Source organism: Oncorhynchus mykiss, chromosome 19 (genome assembly GCF_013265735.2).
Source record: "Oncorhynchus mykiss isolate Arlee chromosome 19, USDA_OmykA_1.1, whole genome shotgun sequence".
Taxonomy (NCBI): Eukaryota; Metazoa; Chordata; class Actinopteri; order Salmoniformes; family Salmonidae; genus Oncorhynchus; species Oncorhynchus mykiss.
The window spans coordinates 42,399,245-42,420,313 of NC_048583.1; the positions used below are offsets into that span (position 1 = coordinate 42,399,245).

At 42.4% G+C, this 21,069-nt stretch overlaps 1 protein-coding gene across 1 annotated transcript; it reads right to left on the reverse strand.

Moving 5' to 3' along the window:
• Positions 1-671: 671 nt before the first annotated feature.
• On the reverse strand, positions 672-15,577 carry LOC110497901 (ectonucleoside triphosphate diphosphohydrolase 5). Its single transcript, XM_021574355.2, has 13 exons — positions 14,845-15,577; positions 14,375-14,454; positions 13,878-14,021; positions 13,425-13,500; positions 11,206-11,241; positions 5,443-5,531; positions 5,259-5,338; positions 5,076-5,137; positions 4,783-4,884; positions 3,853-3,996; positions 3,578-3,634; positions 2,499-2,614; positions 672-2,378 (listed from the first exon to the last, which is right to left on the reverse strand). The coding sequence occupies exons 1-13, from the start codon at positions 15,125-15,127 to the stop codon at positions 2,295-2,297; spliced, it is 1,353 nt and encodes a 450-aa protein (XP_021430030.1). The 5' UTR covers positions 15,128-15,577; the 3' UTR covers positions 672-2,294.
• Between the last annotated feature and the right edge of the window lie 5,492 nt (positions 15,578-21,069).

Genomic DNA, 21,069 nt, shown 5'->3' on the forward strand with positions numbered 1-21,069 from the left:
TAGCATGATGCTGCCACCACCATGTTTCACGGTAGGAAAGGTGTTCGTCGGGGGATGAACTGCCTGGTTTTCTCCAGACATAGCGCTTTGCATCCATTCCAAATAGTAACATTTTTCTCTCATCAGGCCACAGATTATTTTGCCTTATCTGTCTTTCATGTGTCTTTTTGCAAACTTCAGGCATGCTGTCATGTGCTCTTTTTTTCAAGAGTGGCTTCCGTCTGGCTCTCTCCCTTAAAGCCCAGATTGGTGAAGTGCTGTAGATATTGTCCTTCTGGCAGGTTCTCCCATCTCAGCTAAGGAACTCTGTAGTTTGGTCAGTGTTCATTGGGTTCTTGGTCACCTACCTGACCAAGATCTTTCTTGTCTGGTTGATCAGTTTGGTCTGAACGCCAGCTTTAGGCAGAGTCTGGGTAGTTCCTTACCAAGAACCCAATCAAGTTGTAGCGACATCTCAAAGATGATCAATGGAAATTGGATGCATCTGACTCCAATTTGGAGCGCATAGCAAAGGGGTGTAAATACTTATTTCTGTATTTCATTTTCAATAAATTTGCTAACATTTCTAAAAATAAGTCTTTATGTTTCAGCCTTTCATGTGTAGATAGGTGTGATTATTATTATTTATTTTTATTCAGGCTGTAACATGGAATAATTCAAGGTATGAATACTTTCTTAAGGCACTGTACCTGTACACCAAGTACACTTTTAATATTTTATTCAAACATACTTGTATAATGTATGTTTTACTTGCACCAGGTTTTCATAAAATGTGATTTACATGATCAGTTATCAAGCAGTTCACCTTAACTTTGAACATTATGCAGCAGAAATAAAGTTATCTTTTGCGAAGTCAAAGCAGTTACAGTCTGGTAAGTATTTTACTTATACAGGTTTACTTTGTAGTATTATATACAGCAGTAGTTATTGTACATATTTGCTACTGAACATATAGCGGCTATTGTTGAATAGGCTAATGCATTGCATTAGAGCAATTATACAGCGAAGTTCATTTTGTACAAATTGCACCAGCATTCAAAATAATCAGGATCTGAGATTTAAATATTTGTACAGTTCACAAGAAAATTCCAAACAGTATTAATAAGCATGTATGTGCCTTGCACCTAGAGCTATAACTGAAAGATTTATGGGTTTAAGGCCTTTGATATACCTGACATGCTTCTTAGGCTGTATGTATCAGTCTATGGATGATATAGTACTAGAGGGATATTGAAATGACTGGTTGCTGAATACAGCCACAAGCCAAAGCTACATTGTAATTTGGAGAGGGTCATGTAGTCTTGCCACGGTTGATCGAACAATGACCATTTAGTGCTCCACTGTAGACAACACAAATAACGCAGACTTTACCAACAGTCAGAAACACAAAGCACTCACTTTTCTGATTCAATTCAACTGGCCATTCTACACAAGGCCACATCTACTAAGGCTGCACTTTCAAAACATAGGCATCAACGTCATAACGTATGTATTCATATATCAAATGCAAGACATACTCAGTGAGAACACTACCATCTCACCCTCTCTGTGCTTTACTTGCCCTCTGAGTTGTGGCAAATTGGTCACCTCCTTTAACATTGATGAATATGTACAACTCTGTAGACAACATCCAAGCAACAGTTCTCAGCTACAGCATAGGCAGTTAAAGTGTTATGTGCAAAGTATGAGGGGAAACGTTTCTGTTTACTTAACTTCAATGATATATTGCTTAACTCTTGTGAGGGAAAATATCTTGTTCACCTGTCCTACAGTATGATGTACTGGAAATATATTTCCAGATAGAATGAGTTGCATTCAGAGCTATGACTGAAGGTTGCATTCCTGCAACTTATTTTCTCTCCAAATATTCCACTGTACATTACAGTGCACTCCAGGACCACAGTAAGCACCAAAGTTCTCTAAATACCTGACTAGTTGCAGTGCTTCTAACAACTCTACATGCTCAAAGGTAGCCAAATAAGACTGCATTTCAGGTCAGACACCCCGAAGGAAGCGCATATACTGTATAAACGCTTGCTTTACAAAAATAAAGTCAACTCACTAATTATGGATGAAACATACAGTAGAAATAGCTGTCCTTCATTATAAAAAATATAGTGATTTCTTTGTCAACAGTTCTTGGATTATTTGCAGGAGGGTGCTGGGGACGGAGGGGAGGGGTTGGCTGGAAAAGCTTGGCAGTGCTGCTGAGCAGGTGGGAGGGATGGTCGGGGGGGTGCCCCCATTAACAGGCTGTCCCTCTCAGTGCCTGCAGGCAGGTAGAATAGCTGCCCTTAGTGGATGTTGAGGTTGTTGAAGTGATCGAATGTGGCTCCCAAGGCCCAACTTGTCTCAACATTGTTCACCTTCTTGGCGAGCTGTGGATCAGAACAAGAAAAAAAACATACAAAATAAACCATCATGTTAAGTTGACCTATTAACCTCTTGGTGCCTGTCCCCTCCCTGTGTGCCCAGTGACCTGTTCCTGACTGTCTCACCTGCAGCACTGTGTTGTCCTTGAAGCCAAAGCCCTCCTTCAACAGGCATGTGATATATGTCATATCCATGCAGAGGAAGGGGCTGATGGGACGGTACTTGGTCATCTTGTTGCACACTTAAACAAAAACAAGACGGCACTACATTAACAACAACTCACATACCACTGGCAGAAAGCAGAGAGCACAGGTGGGTGTATTTAGAGATATCTTGTGTCATGTTCAAAGTGGGGTCAAGCAGCACACAACCTCTAACCCATATGCCACATTATAGAAACCTGGTCATCTTGTTTTGTTTATTTAGTTTGTTTAGCTGACTGAGCAAGGGGGTGTGAGAAGAGTCAAGGGTCAACACATGTTGGTGAATCTGGGGGTGGGAGGCCGAGCCAAACAGACTAGTTGTACACAGCGTGTCTCTCTCAGTCTCAGCCCCCGGGTCAGGTTGGGTGTTGTGTGGCTGTCAGGTACAAGAGACAGAGCTCAGAGCTGCCCAGGTCAACTGCCTGCCAACCTGCCCAATGCCAGACGTGTTCATCGAGACCATGTGAAAGTGTTCTCACAATGCAAATAGACTTTACATAACACACCAACTCACTCCTGCTAGCTGTAAATCTAGCACAACATGGGCATTTATTTTGCCACACACTCTAATGGATTAACCAAGGCTATATGTCCATCTAACGCGTCAGGACACTTTTCACATCACATTTGTCAATTATGTGTAAATGTCTTAGAATATTAAATGTATATAGAATATTAATGTATTTGTGTATGCTCCAAGAACAGTTAAGAATCAGACATTTCATCTAATGGTCCTTGGTTATATTTGAAATGGCAGAAAAATGTGCCAATGTTAGGTTAGCTGTGTCAAGAAGAAGTTTGGCCACAAGGTTGAATATTTGTGTGAGTTCAAACAGCGTGTATTTTTGCAGGCAAACTTTGTGGGGTAAGGAACTGATATTTTGTGAGGCCTTGTGAGATTGTTGGAGTCTAAAATAAAACCAACATTTCTTGATTGTACACTGTGTACTGTATCAATATAGTCAACATGTGTCTAAGAGAAAAGCCTAGGACTCTCTCACCTTCTTTGGCTCTCTTCTTGAAGTCCCTGACTTCTACCATACCACCCCGACTGCCATCTGGAAAACAAAAACAAGACTAGCCTACTTCTAGTGATCTGCTACAACAGTTGTCATTTCAGTTTGCCAAGCATAATCATGAAAAATGCAGTAAATGTATTTGAGTAGAAAACAATTAAACCATTATTTTTTATTTAAACACTTCATATCATTGAGGTTTTACTGGATGCAGACTGAATGGGGATTTTGTAGCTGTCCTGCTCTGTGTGTCTTCTCACCAATGAGGCCTGACTCCACAGCTCTGTCGAAGTAGTAGGAGAAGGCGTAGAAGATGCTGCTGCCCTTTATCTCGAATGGCTGGTGCACGATGCCTTTCACCACCCTCATCACCTCATAGTAACACAGCTTGTACCCTGCATAGCCTGGAGAGAGATCACATCCTTAGTATCTAACACAAGCTGTACTCAATCTTCAAGGTAGGTATCATATTTAGATTACAGCGTTATGTCAGCTTTATGACAACAAAACACCCAATTCAGTTGTTATCAAGAATAATTCAAAATCAGCACCAACAATAAAATATTTATTTTCAAATGAGAGTGAAATAACTGAGTTTGCTGCATGCTTGTGGTGGAATGCACTGGGAGACCCTGGAGCCTTTTTATGATGTCAAAATGGGGTTGAGGCTATGGGCTCTCAAGAGCGCGACACTCGAAAAACCCTAAAAGTACACTCACAGCATCCTGGGATTGGTTGGTTACAACCAGGGAAACCAAGTGCTGACAAGAGTAGCACTTAGCATAGGCCTGTTGGGTGATCTATTTTTACCACATAATTGTGAGCGGTCAACATCAAGCCTTTCGTTACACAGAGAAATAACATCTCTGGGACTAACCCAGTATCTTTTGGCTACATGACTGTGGTATGGGAGTGTTGCATTATTTGCGGAGTAAACTGACAATTTTCCTCTCATTTAAATACAAGGTTTGCTGTATTATAACTGTTGAAAGTCTGAGTGCAGAGAGAAAGAATGACAAAACATGCATTTTGCACCACAATGCAGCTGGCTCCAGTGGAAAAATGTTCCCAACTCTTACTCAACTAAACTCTTACATTGAGCTATCGGAGACAGAATAATTGATTTCTAGATTAGAGGATTATTTAAAAAAATGATGTTAACGAAATGGTATGTTTTATTTTGCACTTACCATCAGGAATTCCGCTAACTTTGTAAGTGATTCCACCAAAAGTCCAGTCCTGTCTGAACTTCTTGGGTAGACAGGAGCTTGTGAAAACTTTCCACTCCAGACCTGAAAGAATAAACCAGATTGGTTATAGGATTGTCCACTGTCCCCCTGAGGATAACATTTAAATAGTGTCTGATTTATAGAAATCTTAAGTGTGTCTTGCAGCATTATACAAATCTATTCATCTGTCATGAACAGATGAATGACTGCAGATAAGCTTGCATATCTAAGTAAATATGCCCATTTTAAATTACCATCAGCTCCCAAAGCCCCAAGAGTTGCCAATCGAGCAGCTACAAGTCCATTTCCAAGGTAGCTGAATGAGGACAGAAATTCAGAATACGTTCATGACAATGCCAAAGTAATGTGAGTATACTGTTTTGCATTGTATGCCATGACATATAAAGTACCTGCTGTACCAATGGTTGATTACAAACCTGTGAGTGTAGAGCTGTAGAGTGTTATTGAACATGTTGATGTTGGCAATGTAACTGGCTGGGGCGGTGAACACTGTTTTCTATGGGAACAGAGAGAGGTGTTCAGTAATATGTAATTAAATAGCAATAGTTCTCTCAATCTTTGCAAAACGTCACTAACAGTGGAGTTCAGTTGAACATTTACCTTTGATTTTGGAAGGAAAGTGATCTGGGTAGATCCTCCACCCAAGTCCAGGATACCCACTGTCTTCCTGGTCTTGGCATACAAGTGACCTAAAGCAAACAGATGTAAAGTCAAACACACAGAATTGGAAATAGAAAACTATAGACAGGATGCTATCCATCATCAACATTATAAACAGAAAGTAGAACATACACATACTGTACATTGACCACATACTGCATTTAGCATTCATTCATATTCCAACCACCCGCCTGAGACAAAGACTGGCATTCTAACAGATACAGTCTTCACAAGGTTTTCACACACTGTTGCTGATATTTTGGCCCATTCCTCCATGCAGATCTCCTCTAGAGCAGTGATGTTTTAGGGCTGTTGCTGGGCAACACGGACTTTCAACTCCCTCCAAAGATTTTCTATGGGGTTGAGATCTGGAGACTGGCTAGGCCACTCCAGGACCTTGAAATGCTTCTTACGAAGCCACTCCTTCATTGCCCGGGCAGTGTGTTTGGGATCATTGTCATGCTGAAAGACCCAGCCACGTTTCATCTTCAATGCCCTTGCTGATGGAAGGAGGTTTTCACTCAAAATCTCACAATACATGGCCCCATTCATTCTTTCCTTTACACGGATCAGTCGTCCTGGTCCCTTTGCAGAAAAACAGCCCCAAAGCATGATGTTTCCACCCCCATGCATCACAGTAGGTATGGTGTTCTTTGGATGCAACTCAGCATTCTTTGTCCTCCAAACACGACGAGTTGAGTTTTTACCAAAAAGTTATATTTTGGTTTCATCTGACCATATGACATTCTCCCAATCTTCTTCTGGATCATCCAAATGCTCTCTAGCAAACTTCAGATGGGCCTGGACATGTACTGGCTTAAGCAGGGGGACACGTCTGGCACTGCAGGATTTGAGTCCCTGGCGGCGTAGTGTGTTACTGATGGTAGGCTTTGTTACTTTGGTCCCAGCTCTCTGCAGGTCATTCACTAGGTCCCCCCGTGTGGTTCTGGGATTGTTGCTCACCGTTCTTGTGATCATTTTGACCCCACGGGGTGAGATCTTGCGTGGAGCCCCAGATCGAGAGAGATTATCAGTGGTCTTGTATGTCTTCCATTTCCTAATAATTGCTCCCACAGTTGATTTCTTCAAACCAAGCTGCTTACCTATTGCAGATGCAGTCTTCCCAGCCTGGTGCAGGTCTACAATTTTGTTTCTGGTGTCCTTTGACAGCTCTTTGGTCTTGGCCATAGTGGAGTTTGGAGTGTGACTGTTTGGGGTTGTGGACAGGTGTCTTTTATACTGATAACAAGTTCAAACAGGTGCCATTAATACAGGTAACGAGTGGAGGACAGAGGAGCCTCTTAAAGAGTTACCGGTCTGTGAGAGCCAGAAATCTTGCTTGTTTGTAGGTGACCAAATACTTATTTTCCACCGTAATTTGCAAATCAATTAATTTAAAATCCTACAATGTGATTTTCTGGATTATTTTTTCTCATTTTGTCTGTCATAGTTGAAGTGTACCTATGATGAAAATTACAGGCCTCTCTCATCTTTTTAAGTGAGAGAACTTGCACAATTGGTGGCTGACTAAATACTTTTTTGCCCCACTGTATTCAGGGCCTTCAGAAAGTATTCAGACCCCTTCACCTTTTCCACATTTTGTTACGTTACAACCTTATTCCAAAATGGATTAAATAAAACAAATTCTACATCAATCTACACACAATACCCTATATTGACAATGTGAATGTATTAAAAATAAAAAAACTGAAATATCACATTTCCATAAGTATTCAGACCTTTTACTCAGTACTTTGTTGAAGCACCTTTTTACGCAGCGATTACAGCCTTGAGTCTTCAAATCAAATTTTATTGGTCACATACACATGGTTAGCAGATGTTATTGTGAGTGTAGCGAAATACTTGTGCTTCTAGTTCCAACAGTGCAGCAATATCTAATAAGTAATCTAACAATTCCACAACAACTACCTAATACACACAAATCTAAGTAAAGGAATGGAATAAGAATATATACATATAAATATATGGATGAGCAATGACCGAGTGGCATAGGCAAGTTGCAATAGATGGTATAAAATACAGTATATACATATGAGATGAGTAATGCAAGATATGTAAACGTTATTAAAGTGGCATTATTAAAGTGACTAGTGATGCATTTATTAAAGTGGCTAATGATTTCAAGTCTGTATTTAGGCAGCAGCCTCTCTGTGTTAGTGATGACTGTTTAACAGTCTGATAGCCTTGAGATAGAAGCTATATTTCAGTCTCTCAGTCCCAGCTTTGATGCACCTGTACTGACCTCGCCTTCTGGATGGTAGCGAGGTGAACAGGCAGTGGCTCAAGTAGTTGTTGTCCTTGATGATCTTTTTGGCCTTGCTGTGACATCGGGTGATGTAGGTGTCCTGGAGGGCAGGTAGTTTGCCCCCGGTGATGCGTTGTACAGACCGTACCACCCTCTGGAGAGCCCTGCGGTTGTGGGCGGTGCCGTTGCCGTACCAGGCAGTGATACAGCCCGACAGGATGCTCTGAGTTGTGCATCTGTAAAAGTTTGTGAGGGTTTTAGGTGACAAGCCAAATTTCTTCAGCCTCCTGAGGTTGAAGAGGTGCTGTTGCGCCTTCACCACACTGTCTGTGTGGGTGGACCATTTCAGTTTGTCCGTGATGAGTACGCAGAGGAACTTAAAACTTCCCACCTTCTCCACTGCTGTCCCATCGATGTGGATAGGGGGGTGCTCCCTCTGCGTTTTCCTGAAGTCCACGATCATCTCCTTTGTTTTGTTGACGTTGCATGAGAGGTTGTTTTCCTGACACCACACTTCCGAGTGCCCTCACCTCCTCCCTATAGGCCGTCTCATCATTGTTTTTAATCCAGCCTACTACTGTTAGGTCGTCTGCAAACTTGATGATTGAGTTGGAGGCGTGCTTGGCCAAGCAATCATGGGTGAACAGGGAGTACAGGAGGGGGCTGAGCATGCACCCTTGTGGGGCACCAGTGCTGAGATTCAGCAAAGTGGAGGTATTGTTTCCTACCTTCACCTGGGGGCGGCCCGTCAGGAAGTCTGGGACCCAATTGCACAGGGCAGGGTTGAGACCGAGGGCCTCAAGCTTAATGAGCTTGGAGGGTACTATGGTGTTGAATGCTGAACTGTAGGCAATGAACAGCATGCTTACATAGGTATTCCTTTTGTCCAGATAGGATAGGGCAGTGTGATGGCGACCTATTGGGGCGGTACACAAATTGAAGTGGGGTGACAGGTAAGGTGGAGGTGATTTGATCCTTGACTAGTCTCAAAGCACTTCATGATGACAGAAGTGAGTGCTACGGGGCGATAGTCATTCAGTTCAGTTACATTTGCCTTCTTGGGTACAGGAACAATGCTGGCCATCTTGAAGCATGTGGGGACAGCAGACTGGGATAGGGGGAGATTGAATACGTCCGTAAACACACCAGCCAGCTGGTCTGCGCATGCTCTGAGGACACGACTAGGGATGCCGTCTGGGCTGGCAGCCTTGCGAGGGTTAACACTTTTAAATGGCTTACTCACGTCGGCCATGGAGAAGGTGAGCTCACAGTCCTTGGTAGCGGGCCACGTCGGTAGCACTGTATTATCCTCAAAGCGGGCAAAGAAGGTGTTAAGTTTGTCTGGAAGCAAGACGTCAGTGTCCGTGATGTGGCTGATTTTCTTTTTGTCGTCTGATTGTCTGTAGACCCTGCCACATACGTCTCATGTCTGAGCCATTGAATTGTGACTCCACTTTGTCCCTGTATTGACATTTCGCTTGTTTGACTGCCTTGCGGAGAGAATAACTACACTGTTTGTATTTGGCCATATTCCCAGTCACCTTTCCATATTTATATGCGGTGGTCCGTGCTTTCAGTTTTGCATGAATGCCGCCATCTATCCACAGTTTCTGGTTAGGGTAGGTTTTAAAAGTCAGTGGGTACAACATCTCCTATGCACTTCCTTATAAACTCACTCCCTGAATCAGCGTGAATAGTCCTTATCACGGGTACATCCTGTTTGAGTTTCTGCCTATAGGAAGGGGAAAGCAAAATGGAGTCGTGGTCAGATTTGCCGAAAGGAGAGCGGGGGAGGGCCTTGTATACATTGCGAAAATTAGAGTAGCAGTCTTCTTGAGTATGACGCTACAAGCTTGGCACACCTGTATTTGGGGATTTTCACTCATTCTTCTCTGCAGATGCTCTCAAGCTCTGTCAGGTTGGATGTGGAGCGTCACTGCACAGCTATTTTCAGGTCTCTCCAGAGATGTTCGATCAGGTTCAAGTCTGGGCTCTGGCTGGGCCACTCAAGGACATTCAGAGACTTGTCCCAAAACCACTCCTGTGTTGTCTTGGCTGTGTGCTTAGGGTGGTTCCCCTGTTGGAAGGTGAACCTTCGCCACTAGGCTGAAAGCAGGTTTTCATCAAGGATCTCTCTGTACTTTGCTCCCTTCATCTTTCTCTTGATCCTGACTAGTCTCCTAGTCACTGCAGCTGAAAAACATCCAAACAGCAAGATGCTGCCACCAACATGCTTCACTGTAGGGATGGGGCCAGGTTTCCTCTAGATGTGACATTTGGCATTCAGGCCAAAGAGTTCAATCTTGGTTTCATCAGACCAGATAATCTTGTTTCTCATGGTCTGAGAGTCCTTTAGGTGCCTTTTGGCAAACTTCAAAGCAGGCTGTCATGTGCCTTTTACTGAGGAGTGGCTTCCGTCTGGCCACTCTACTATAAAGGCCTGATTGGTGGAGTGCTGCAGAGATGGTTGTCCTTCTGGAAAGTTATCCGATCTCCACAGAGGAACTCTGGAGCTCTGTCAGAGTGACCATCGGGTTTTTGGTCACCTCCGTGAACAAGGCCCTTCTCCCCGGATTGCTCAATTTGGTCGGGCGACTAGCTCTAGGAAGAGTCCTGGTAGTTCCAAACTTCTACCATTTAAAAATGATTGAGGCCACTGTGTTCTTGGGGACCTTAAATGCTGCAGACATTGTTTGGTAACCTGCCCCAGATCTGTGCCTCAACTCAACCCTGATTCAGAGCTCTGCAGACAATTCCTTTGACCTCATGGCTTTGTTTTTGCCCTGACATTCACTGTCAACTGTGGGACCAGACAGGTGTGTGCTTTTCCAAATCATGTCCAATTAATTGAATTTACCACAGGTGGACTCCAATCAAGTTGTAGAAACATCTCAAGGATGATCAATGGAAACAGGAAGCACCTGAGCTCAATTTCGAGTAACATAGCAAAGGGTCTGAGTACTTATGTAAATAAGGTACTTCTGTTTTTTATTTTCAATACATTTGCAAAATTAATTATTAATTGTAATTTTTTGCTTTGTCATTGTGGGGTATTGTGTAGATTGATGGGGAAAAATATGTATATAAACCATTTTAGAATAAGGTTGTAACGTAACAAAATGTGGAAAAAGGGAGGGGATTTGAATACTTTCTGAATGCACTGTAGGTCTGTGGCCACCGAGAGGAAGAAAAAGGCTATTGTTTGGGCCATAGGATAGGTTTGAAAAGAAATCTCCTCTTATTACACAAACACTGCGTGAAAATTGAGGGAATTTTACATCCCATCGTGACCAGATGGTGGCCAACATGACTCAATACAAGACAGTCAGACAAAGACAGGAGTCTTTCACTGCCCGGCAACTGTGTACAGTGTAAACCTCAGAAATGACCCCCCTGACCATTAACACCACCTTAGCAAAACATGAGCAATGCCTTACCTGTCAAAAAGTTCACCGTTACCCAGGCCAGGACTCCTACGAGAGAGAGTAGATGGAGAGAGTGTAAACATTCCCTTGAACAGAATCATGTGCAATTGTTGGCTTTGTAGTCTTGTAGTTGGAAGTTATCATATATATTGCCATTTGAACACATGCATAGAGGACAGACTGAACTGTCAGTTCAGAGATTGGAGTTTTTTTTAAATATAATTTAGCAGCTGTGCTACATTAGTAATATTTGTCTGACATGGATAGACCAACCCAGGTAATTACTACTGTCTCAGATCTCATGTTATGGTTCTCATAAAGTGAGTCTAATGAATTGCACATCTGATGAAACAGGAGTTAGTGCGTGTGTCTTAATGAGTGATGTGGAGGATCACTTAATATTGGGCGTGGGAAGGGAACTCAGACAAGGTTATTTAGTTGCTCTATGAGGTAGCAATAGAGCTCTTATGAGGAAAGAGTTGGTATAAACAGTGGGGCAATAAAGTATTTAGTCAGCCACCAATTGTGCAAGTTCTCCCACTTAAAAAGATGAGAGAGGCCTGTAATTTTCATCTATGACAGACAAAATGAGAAAAAAAATCCTGAAAATCACATTGTAGTGAATTTATTTGCAAATTATGGTGGAAAATAAGTATTTGGTCAATAAAAGTTTATCTCAATACTTTGTTATATACCCTTTGTTGGCAATGACAGAGGTCAAACGTTTTCTGTAAGTCTTCAAAGGGTTTTCACACACTGTTGCTGGAATTTTGGCCCATTCCTCCATGCAGATTTCCTCTAGAGCAGTGATGTTTTGGGGCTGTTGCTGGGCAACACAGACTTTCAACTCCCTCCAAAGATTTTCTATGGGGTTGAGATCTGGAGACTGGCTAGGCCACTCCAGGACCTTGAAATGCTTCTTACGAAACCACTCTTTCGTTGCCTGGGCGGTGTGTTTGGGATCATTGTCATGCTGAAAGACCCAGCCACGTTTCATCTTCAATGCCCTTGCTGATGGAAGGAGGTTTTCACTCAAAATCTCACGATACATGGCCCCATTCATTCTTTCCTTTACACGGATCAGTCGTCCTGGTCCCTTTGCAGAAAAACAGCCCCAAAGCATGATGTTTCCACCCCCATGCTTCACAGTAGGTATGGTGTTCTTGGGATGCAACTCAGCATTCTTTGTCCTCCAAACACGATGAGTTGAGTTTTTACCAAAAAGTTATATTTTGGTTTCATCTGACCATATGACATTCTCCCAATCTTCTTCTGGATCATCCAAATGCTCTCTAGCAAACTTCAGACGGTTCTGGACATGTACTGGCTTAAGCAGGGGGACACATCTGGCACTGCAGGATTTGAGTCCCTGGCGGCGTAGTGTGTTACTGATGGTAGGCTTTGTTACTTTGGTCCCAGCTCTCTGCAGGTCATTCACTAGGTCCCCCCGTGTGGTTCTGGGATTTTTTTCTCACCCTTCTTGTGATCATTTTGACCCCACGGGGTGAGATCTTGCGTGGAGCCCCAGATCGAGGGAGATTATCAGTGGTCTTGTATGTCTTCCATTTCCTCATAATTGCTCCCACAGTTGATTTCTTCAAACCAAGCTGCTTACCTATTGCAGATTCAGTCTTCCCAGGCTGGTGCAGGTCTACAATTTTGTTTTTGGTGTCCTTTGACAGCTCTTTGGTCTTGGCCATAGTGGAGTTTGGAGTGTGACTGTTTGAGGTTGTGGACAGGTGTCTTTTATACTGATAACAAGTTCAAACAGGTGCCATTAATACAGGTAATGAGTGGAGGACAGAGGAGCCTCTTAAAGAAGAAGTTACAGGTCTGTGAGAGCCAGAAATCTTGCTTGTTTGTAGGTGACCAAATACTTATTTTCCACCATAATTTGCAAATAAATTCATTAAAAATCCTACAATGTGATTTTCTGGATTTATATTCCTTATTTTGTCTGTCATAGTTGAAGTGTACCTATGATGAAAATTACAGGCCTCTCTCATCTTTTTAAGTGGGAGAACTTGCACAATTGGTAGCTGACTAAATACTTTTTTGCCCCACTGTACTAACCACCTGGTTTGACAATACTGCAGTGTTTTGCTAATCTAAACAATGTATGCAATTAAATGATTGAATGAGTTTCACTCTTTACCAACATAACCAAAATACCACAGTAGCGTAAAATAAAATTAGAGAGATGTTGGTGACATACCAACATAATGGCATACCTTCATTTGTTCCATTCATTATTGAGACACTGTTGTTTGGTACAAAGAAGGGGGACTCGCCAAAGACTTCCCGAACCTACATAGACAATTTATGGTGAGAGTGCATATTAACAAAGAACATCCTGAATAAAGACAATAAGAACAAAACATGAAGCTAAAATACCATTATATCTCTTTTATCTAGACTCAGGAATCATTCATTTGTCTGAGAATGATGGAATTCAAAAACCACAAGCATAGCTAGAGTAGCTGCATTAATTTAATAATTCAATTTAATATTTCAATTGACATATTCCACTACATTTTGCACAGTGATGGCCACCAAAAAGTCAGAAGAGTTTTCCCCGTTCTTTCAAGGACACTTGTAAGCACTTAGCGGTTTCTCGACCCTATCCTTGGCGGGACGGGTCATCCCTGTGCCAAACTGTCTGAGGGTAGAGAAAACGCGCATACCTCATCCAGCAGAGCGTTAGCCTTCTCCTCGGGTAGGAGGCGGAGCCCGGCTGTGGCTTTCAGGACCACCGGGGTCTGCTTCCACTCATGCTCTGGCACCGTCTTCTTGGCCACCTTCAGCAGCGCTCTGATCGTGTTCCCACCCTGAATGGGATAACAGGCATTAACAGATGAGCATGGTCGCCACTGGAACACTCTCAGCATATCCGTGACCAAACTAGGCTGATATGGATATTTCAACAGTGAATTAAGTATATAACGGCATTAACATATTCAGTTGATTAAAGGGTTGATATGTATGTCCACATATGCTGTTCACATCAGGTTTGTAAAATGTAGATCAAGAAACTAAAGATCAGACGTAGTGATAGCATCAGCAGAATCAGTTCATGTAATTATATGGTCTACATCACATTGCAGACTGTAATGTGGACTGTGGACAAACCTCCTAATTCCCCCAATCCCTAAATGAGAAAATGATAGACATGATTACATACCTCTTCAGGCTTATCTTTATAGGCAGACAGACCAGGCTTCACTGCATGATACATCTCATTGTCCAGAACTGGCAGCTCAACTAAAAAGAGAAACAGTGGATGCATTCAAATGTCAAACAAGATGAACATGTGAAATAATAGAATTCTGTTGCATTTAGGTCTGCTTTTAAATTAGCTTTGTTGCCTCAATCACTCCATTACTTTACAATCGCTGATGTTTAGACAGAGTAAATACAAAAACAAATTCCCTTCTAGAGTCCATTGGAGGTCTGTTTTTAGGGATTTCAATCACACTAACTACAACTCAGCTTGCTCTCTCCCCATGCTGACGGCACATGCTTGTGTTTACACCACTGAGCGAATTACCCAACAGCAAACAGACTCTCTGGGAGACCGCTGAGTGTAACGCCCTATTGGCTCCTGAGGCAGAGAGTGAATGAGATAGACAGAAAGAGAGAGAAAGCACTCACCAGGGTCTTTCTGAATAAACTTGTAGATGTGGATACGGGTGCCTGTGCTCCCAGCATCGAACATGATCCCATAGAAAGTGCGGCTGTTGACAGGTTGGGAGACCTCAGGCAAGACTTCAGGCAGGAGGTTTTCGGGCAGGAGATTTTCGGGCAGGAGGTTTTCCATGTTAGCAGAGTGTTCGTGGTGGACTGTCTGGCGGTGATAGTAGGTTGCCTCCGCTTGGAAGTTCCAAGCCAGAACCCACATGCACATTACTGTAAGGATTAGCATCTGAAGAGACATCGTTTAACACCCGAAGAAACACTGATGTTTTTGTAAAAGCTAAGCAAAACACGTTACAGTGCCTTTTTCAAGTTAGTCTTCAGAGGAGCAGCACAAAATGCAGTGGCAGCAGCTTGCAGAGGTGATGAGAGGGAGGCAACCGGAGAGGCAGAGGCAGTGGGTAGCAATGCACACTCAGGACTGTCTGGTCATCTGTTTACAGTATATAAAGACATAAGGGCTTGGTGTGGGGCCACACCATCATAGGCCATCCACCAATCCTGTTGCGTTCCATCTCAGTTCCTTCAAGAGTCCCCCCTTCCGAAAGAGCTGAATACTGAATACCTGCTTATCAGAAGATTTTATTCCTAAACTGGGTAACACTAAACCATTTTTTTTCTTAATCTTTAGTGTGCAAACTGGAGCCAAAAATCCCCCTAAAAGAAGAAAGAGGATATATCAAGACATCAATACGACTGGCTTGCAGAAACTTGCAGCAATGTTCTTAAAATACATTTTATTGGTGTATTTAATTAAGACTTACATGCAAACTTGCCGATTACAAAAATTCCTTCCCTGTATCTTGACTTTTACATGCACACTTCAGTTACTTAAATTTTCCTGAATTTGCTTAATTAGCATGATGTCAGAAATAAGTTATTTTATAGTAGATTACTTATTTAAAACTCATGTTGCTTGCACTCATTAGTATTTTGAAACAAAACTTTATAACTAAATATAAATATAATAGCTATTTCATAACTGATTCAAATGTTTGTTTTTCTAGTCTTAGTTTTAAAAAAGCGTATAAAGAAAAGTAGACAATCTAATATACTTTGGGACTCTATAGTGAGGATATAAAATGGCATTAAAGTCATTAAAATTAGGAAACCCCAAATGCTACAGCAGAATTTGGAAATTTAGACGGAAAATATTAGTCATTGCGGGGTAGAGGAGTTGCAAGATGGATTGTGCATTACTACCTGACAGCCAAAGTTGTGACAGGCAAGATCATTTTCTCTGGGTATGCACAAGTCATTTTTTGCGTGTACTACATTCCGAACCTATCATGATGTGTGAAAATGACCACATTACAAACATATGCTGCAACCCTTTAAACCCCAACCAACCTTTCACAAGAGATGTGCAGATGCAACTTGCACTTCAACTTACATAAATGCTGAAAGAATGTAAGCAATAATCTCACTCCTACTCATCCCTGTGCTAACCACAAGCTTTCCTAGGAAAGACATTTAAAGCAAGTTTCACAGGAGAGACCATGAAAAGCATGAGTGGCTGCTCTCAGTTTTAGGTCTGTGGTTGCCTGGTTGGCAGGCGTCTTTAACCAGTCTATCAGCAAAAGTATTCTAATGTACTGTTCAAAGTTTCCAGGTGGGAGAGAGGCAATAACGATGCACTACTGCAGCTCAGCAAAGAGGCCCTTCTAACTCAGAGACCTCATATGAACTGAGCTTTGCACCAGAGTGAGATTTCCTTCACTCAGTCCCCACGAGAAGCTGCAGCAACAGTGAACAAAGACTGGGCTGAAACATGTAGAATTTGTATATTTCTAGATGCAGGCTTGCTGAACTGGTCTTACCCAACTCTGCTTCTGCTACTAATGAAACTGGTTCACCACCCAGTCAAACAGAGGGTGAGAGAAGCACAAACTGTGGAGGCATGTGTCAGCTAGCTCAGCTGGCAGGGTGAAATTGAGCGGGAATGGGGGCGGCCAGTTGTCCTGCAGCAGGACTTGAGGAGGGCAGATAGGAGGTCCACATAGAGGACATTCCAATCCCGGGACACTCCGCTGTGCAATGCACTGTTCCAACATTGTAATTTGGACTAAAAATATTGCACTTTTCGCCTTCCTTTTTTTCTAAATACTGTGGGTTCTTTTTTCAAATCCTGTGGCTCACCAATACGGTCCGTTCCCCCTATCAAAGCGTGCATGTGCTGGACCTCTCATTAACTTTGTGTCAATTTAAGAATATTCTGATCTGGCATGCCATGACAACATTGTAATGCTTTATGAGTCCATTTAACAGGTTGCTGGCTGCTCACACTCAAAAACACAAGATGTCATAGAGTTACTTACTCTAGTCCTTACGAAAGCCAGGACGCGTGTCTGCTGTCCCCCCATGCTGCTATCTCCAAAGTCCTTTATGGGAAGACGAATCTTGCCCTGACAAAGACAAAAGTATTCTACTTTATAATTAAGTTTGGCATTCAGACATACAGTAACCTACAGTAAGTACTACTATAGAAAATGATGTACAGTATTCTGATCATTTGCAGTGTTTTGATGGATCTGACACTTGGGAGCTTACTACTTGTACTTATTACACACTGTGTTTACGGTATGAGTCAAAACATACGCCATACCTTCATGATCCAATTACAATGATTTCAGAGGACAGCCATGGTCTGACAAGTTCTGACCAATAGAGGTCAAATGACTAATGTGAGCTGAGCTGCAAAAAGCGAAACTAGAACTGTTCAGTGGTTGTGGTTGAAAAATTATATTTTGTTTCATTGACATCCATCTGTTAATTTTTTGTTGTTGAGAGAAACAGTAACTTGTAAAGCAAGGTAATTGGTAAATAATATAAAAATCTATATGAGAAGTTTCGTTAGCCTATAGGGCTTTAGGGAGGGAGGCATAGACCTACAGAAATGAGGCGGCAGTATGACACAGCACATACTAGTCAAAGGTCCAATAAGAAATCCTCAGTGGTGGCCTATCTTAAATACAACTTTTGATGTTTTGTTGCAACTTAAACAAATGCTTTAAAGCATGAGAGGTGACCCGGACTTTGTAATCCAAGCCTTGCAATCTATTATTAATATACCGCAATGTTACCCTCAGGAATTTCATGTTTGTGGGTGTCCTACCCCAAAACTCTATTGAAGAGACCTAAACCTTGTCATTACAATTCCAATGATAATGACAGCTTCGAAATGCTCAGGGTTATTTCAGTTCTCTACTCCCTGTCATAGCAATTAGCTTTAAATTTAGTCCCCAAACTCTGCATGATGCCAGTGCAAAAAGATATATTCTAAAATTTACAGTAACTACACCCTGAGATTTTATGATATACTTTTTTGTTCAATGTTATGTTAAATATTGTTCCTTGGGCACCCTCCAGTTTCCCCAAAAAGCAGAATTTGGAAGCCAGTTCAGCAATGTGGGCTTTGGATTCAAATGACCTGCAATAACTTTACATTGTTTATTTCAGTTGTTTGAGGTTCTCAAAATCTACAAAGTCAACTGCAATTTGTTGAATTTATGTAATCCACAAAACATCTGTGTGATCCTGATGGCTGCGTAACCTGTCAGAGGTCCAAGGTTCTTCCCAGGACACAGAACAAAATTCCTCTTAGAAGGGGTGCAAATGTCATTCCATACCAGGGGGTTCACCTCATTCCACATAGACCTATGAACAGATCCTTGTGTCATTCGAAAATAATTCAGACCCCTTGACTTTTTCCACATTTTGTGGAATACCCCATAAAGCAAAAACAGGTTTAGAAAATGTTGTACATGTATAAAAAAAATATAAAAAACAGAAATATCACATTTACATAAGTATTCAGACATTTTACTCACAACTTTGTTGAAGCACCTTTGGAAGCAATCTCAGCCTTGAGTCTTCATGGGTATGATGCTACAAGCTTGGCACACCTGTATTTGGGGAGTTTCTCCCATTCTTATCTGCAGATCCTCTCAAGCTCTGTCAGGTTGGATGGGGAGAGTCGCTGCACAGCTATTTTCAGGTCTCTTCAGAGATGTTCGATCGGGTTCAAGTCCTGGCTCTGGCTGGGCCACTCAAGGACATTCAGAGACTTGTCCCGAAGCCACTCCTGCATTGTCTTGACTGTGTGCTTAGGGTCGTTGTCCTATTGGAAGGTGAACTTTCGCCCCAGTCCAAGGTCCTGAGCGCTATGGAGCAGGTTTTCATCAAGGATCTCTGTACTTTGCTCCGTTCATCTTTCCCTGATCCTTTCCCTTTCCCTGATCCTGACTAGTCTCCCAGTTCCTGCCGCTGACAAACATCCCAACAGCATGATACTGCCACCCCCATGCTTCACCGTAGGGATGGGGCCAGGTTTCCTGCAGACGTGACGCCTGGCATTCAGGCCAAAGAGTTCAATCTTGGTTTCATCAGACCAGAGAATCTTGTTTCTCATGGTCTGAGTCCTTTAGGTGCATTTTGGCAAACTCCTAGCGGGCCAACATTTGCCTTTTACTGAGGAGTGGCTTCCGTCTGGCCACTCTACTATAAAGGCCTGATTGGTGGAGTGCTGCAGAGATGGTTGTCCTTCTATAAGATTATTCCATCGCCACAGAGGAACTCTGTCAGCGTTATACCACCGGGCTCTTGGTCACCTCCCTGACCAAGGCTCTTCTCCCCCGATTGCTCAGTTTGGCCGGTCTGCCAGCTCTAGGAAGAGCCTTGGTGGTTCCAAACTTCTTCCATTTAAGAATGATGGAGGCAACTGTGTTCTTGGGGACCTTCAATGCTGCATAAATGTTTTGGTACCCTTCCCCAGATCTGTGCCCAATCCTGTCTCGGAGCTCTACGGACAGTTCCTTCGACCTCATGGCTTGGTTTTTGCTTTGACATGCGCTGTTAAGTGTGGGGCCTTATATAGACAGGTGTGTGCCTTTCTAAACCATGTCCAATCAATTTAATTTAACACAGTTGGACTCCAATCAAGTTGTAGAAACGTCTCAAGGATGATCAATGGAAACAGGATGTACCTGAGCTCAATTTCGAGTCTCATAGCAAAGGCTTGTATTTCTAAAAACCTGTTTTCGCTTTGTCATTATGGGGTATTGTGTGTAGATTGATGAGGAACATGTTTTATGTAATCAATTTTAGAATAAGGCTGTAATGTAACAAAATGTGGAAATTCAAGAGGTCTGAATACTTTCTGAATACACTGTATATTGGACATATTCCCAGAAGCAGAAAATGATCATGTCTTTCTTGATATTCATGCAAAGGTCTGTTGATGGGATGTTTATGCATGCATCGTAAATTCATTAGACCCTAATCTATGGATTTCACATGACTGGGCAGGGGGGCAGCCATGGGTGGACCTGGGAGGGCATAGGCCCACCTACTTGGGAGCCAGGCTCACCCACTGGGGAGCTAGGCCCAGCCAATCATGAGTTTTTCCACAAAAGGGCTTCATTACTGACAGAAATACTCCTCAGTTTCATCAGCTGTCCGGGTGGCTGGTCTCAGACGATCCTGTGAAGAAGCCGGAAGTGGAGGCCCTAGACTGGTATGGTTACACGTGGTCTGCGGTTGTGATGCCAGTTGGACATACTGCCAAATTCTTTAAAATTACGGAGGTGGCTTATGGTAGAGAAATGAGCATTCAGTACTCTGGCAACAGCTCTGGTGAACATTTCTTCAGTCAGCATGCCAATTGTACGCTCCGTCAAAACTTGAGACATCTATGGCATTGTGTTGTGTGACAAAACTGCACATTTTAGAGTGGCCTTTTATTATCCCCAGCACAAGGTGCATTTGTGAAATGTCCATGCTGTTCAATGGGCTTCTTGATATGCTAAACCTGTCAGGTGGATGGATTATCTTGGCTAAGGAGAAATGCTCACAAACAGGTAAGTAAACAGGGAAGTAAAGATCTGGGATATTTTATTTCAGCTTATGAAACATGGGACAAAAACTTTACATGTTGAGTTTATATATATTTTCAGTGTATATTATGTAATTCTATGGTGTGTAACTTAGCCCTTAATTATGACTCTCAGTTCAATTAGATTACAAATAAATCATTGGACAAAGGTGTTTTTTTATAAGGGGGTGTTTTGTTAAGAGCTGATGCTCAGTTTAACATTAACACGCTTGCGGTATGGTTTTTCGAACCATAAGAACCTTATCTTTCACATCAGTGAAAAATGAAAAAACAAAAGGTTAAATTCACAC

What these genes read in the sequence shown, in the direction of transcription:
- LOC110497901 (XM_021574355.2), bottom strand. Translation starts at nt 15,127, where the DNA reads ATGTCTCTTCAGATGCTAATCCTTACAGTAATGTGCATGTGGGTTCTG. An exon ending in AATGAATGGAACAAATGAAG is followed by an intron (nt 11,242 to 13,424) that starts GTATGCCATTAT and finishes TCTCTCTCGTAG; the next exon opens with GAGTCCTGGCCTGGGTAACG. An exon ending in TGGGGCTTTGGGAGCTGATG is followed by an intron (nt 4,885 to 5,075) that starts GTAATTTAAAAT and finishes TTATTCTTTCAG; the next exon opens with GTCTGGAGTGGAAAGTTTTC.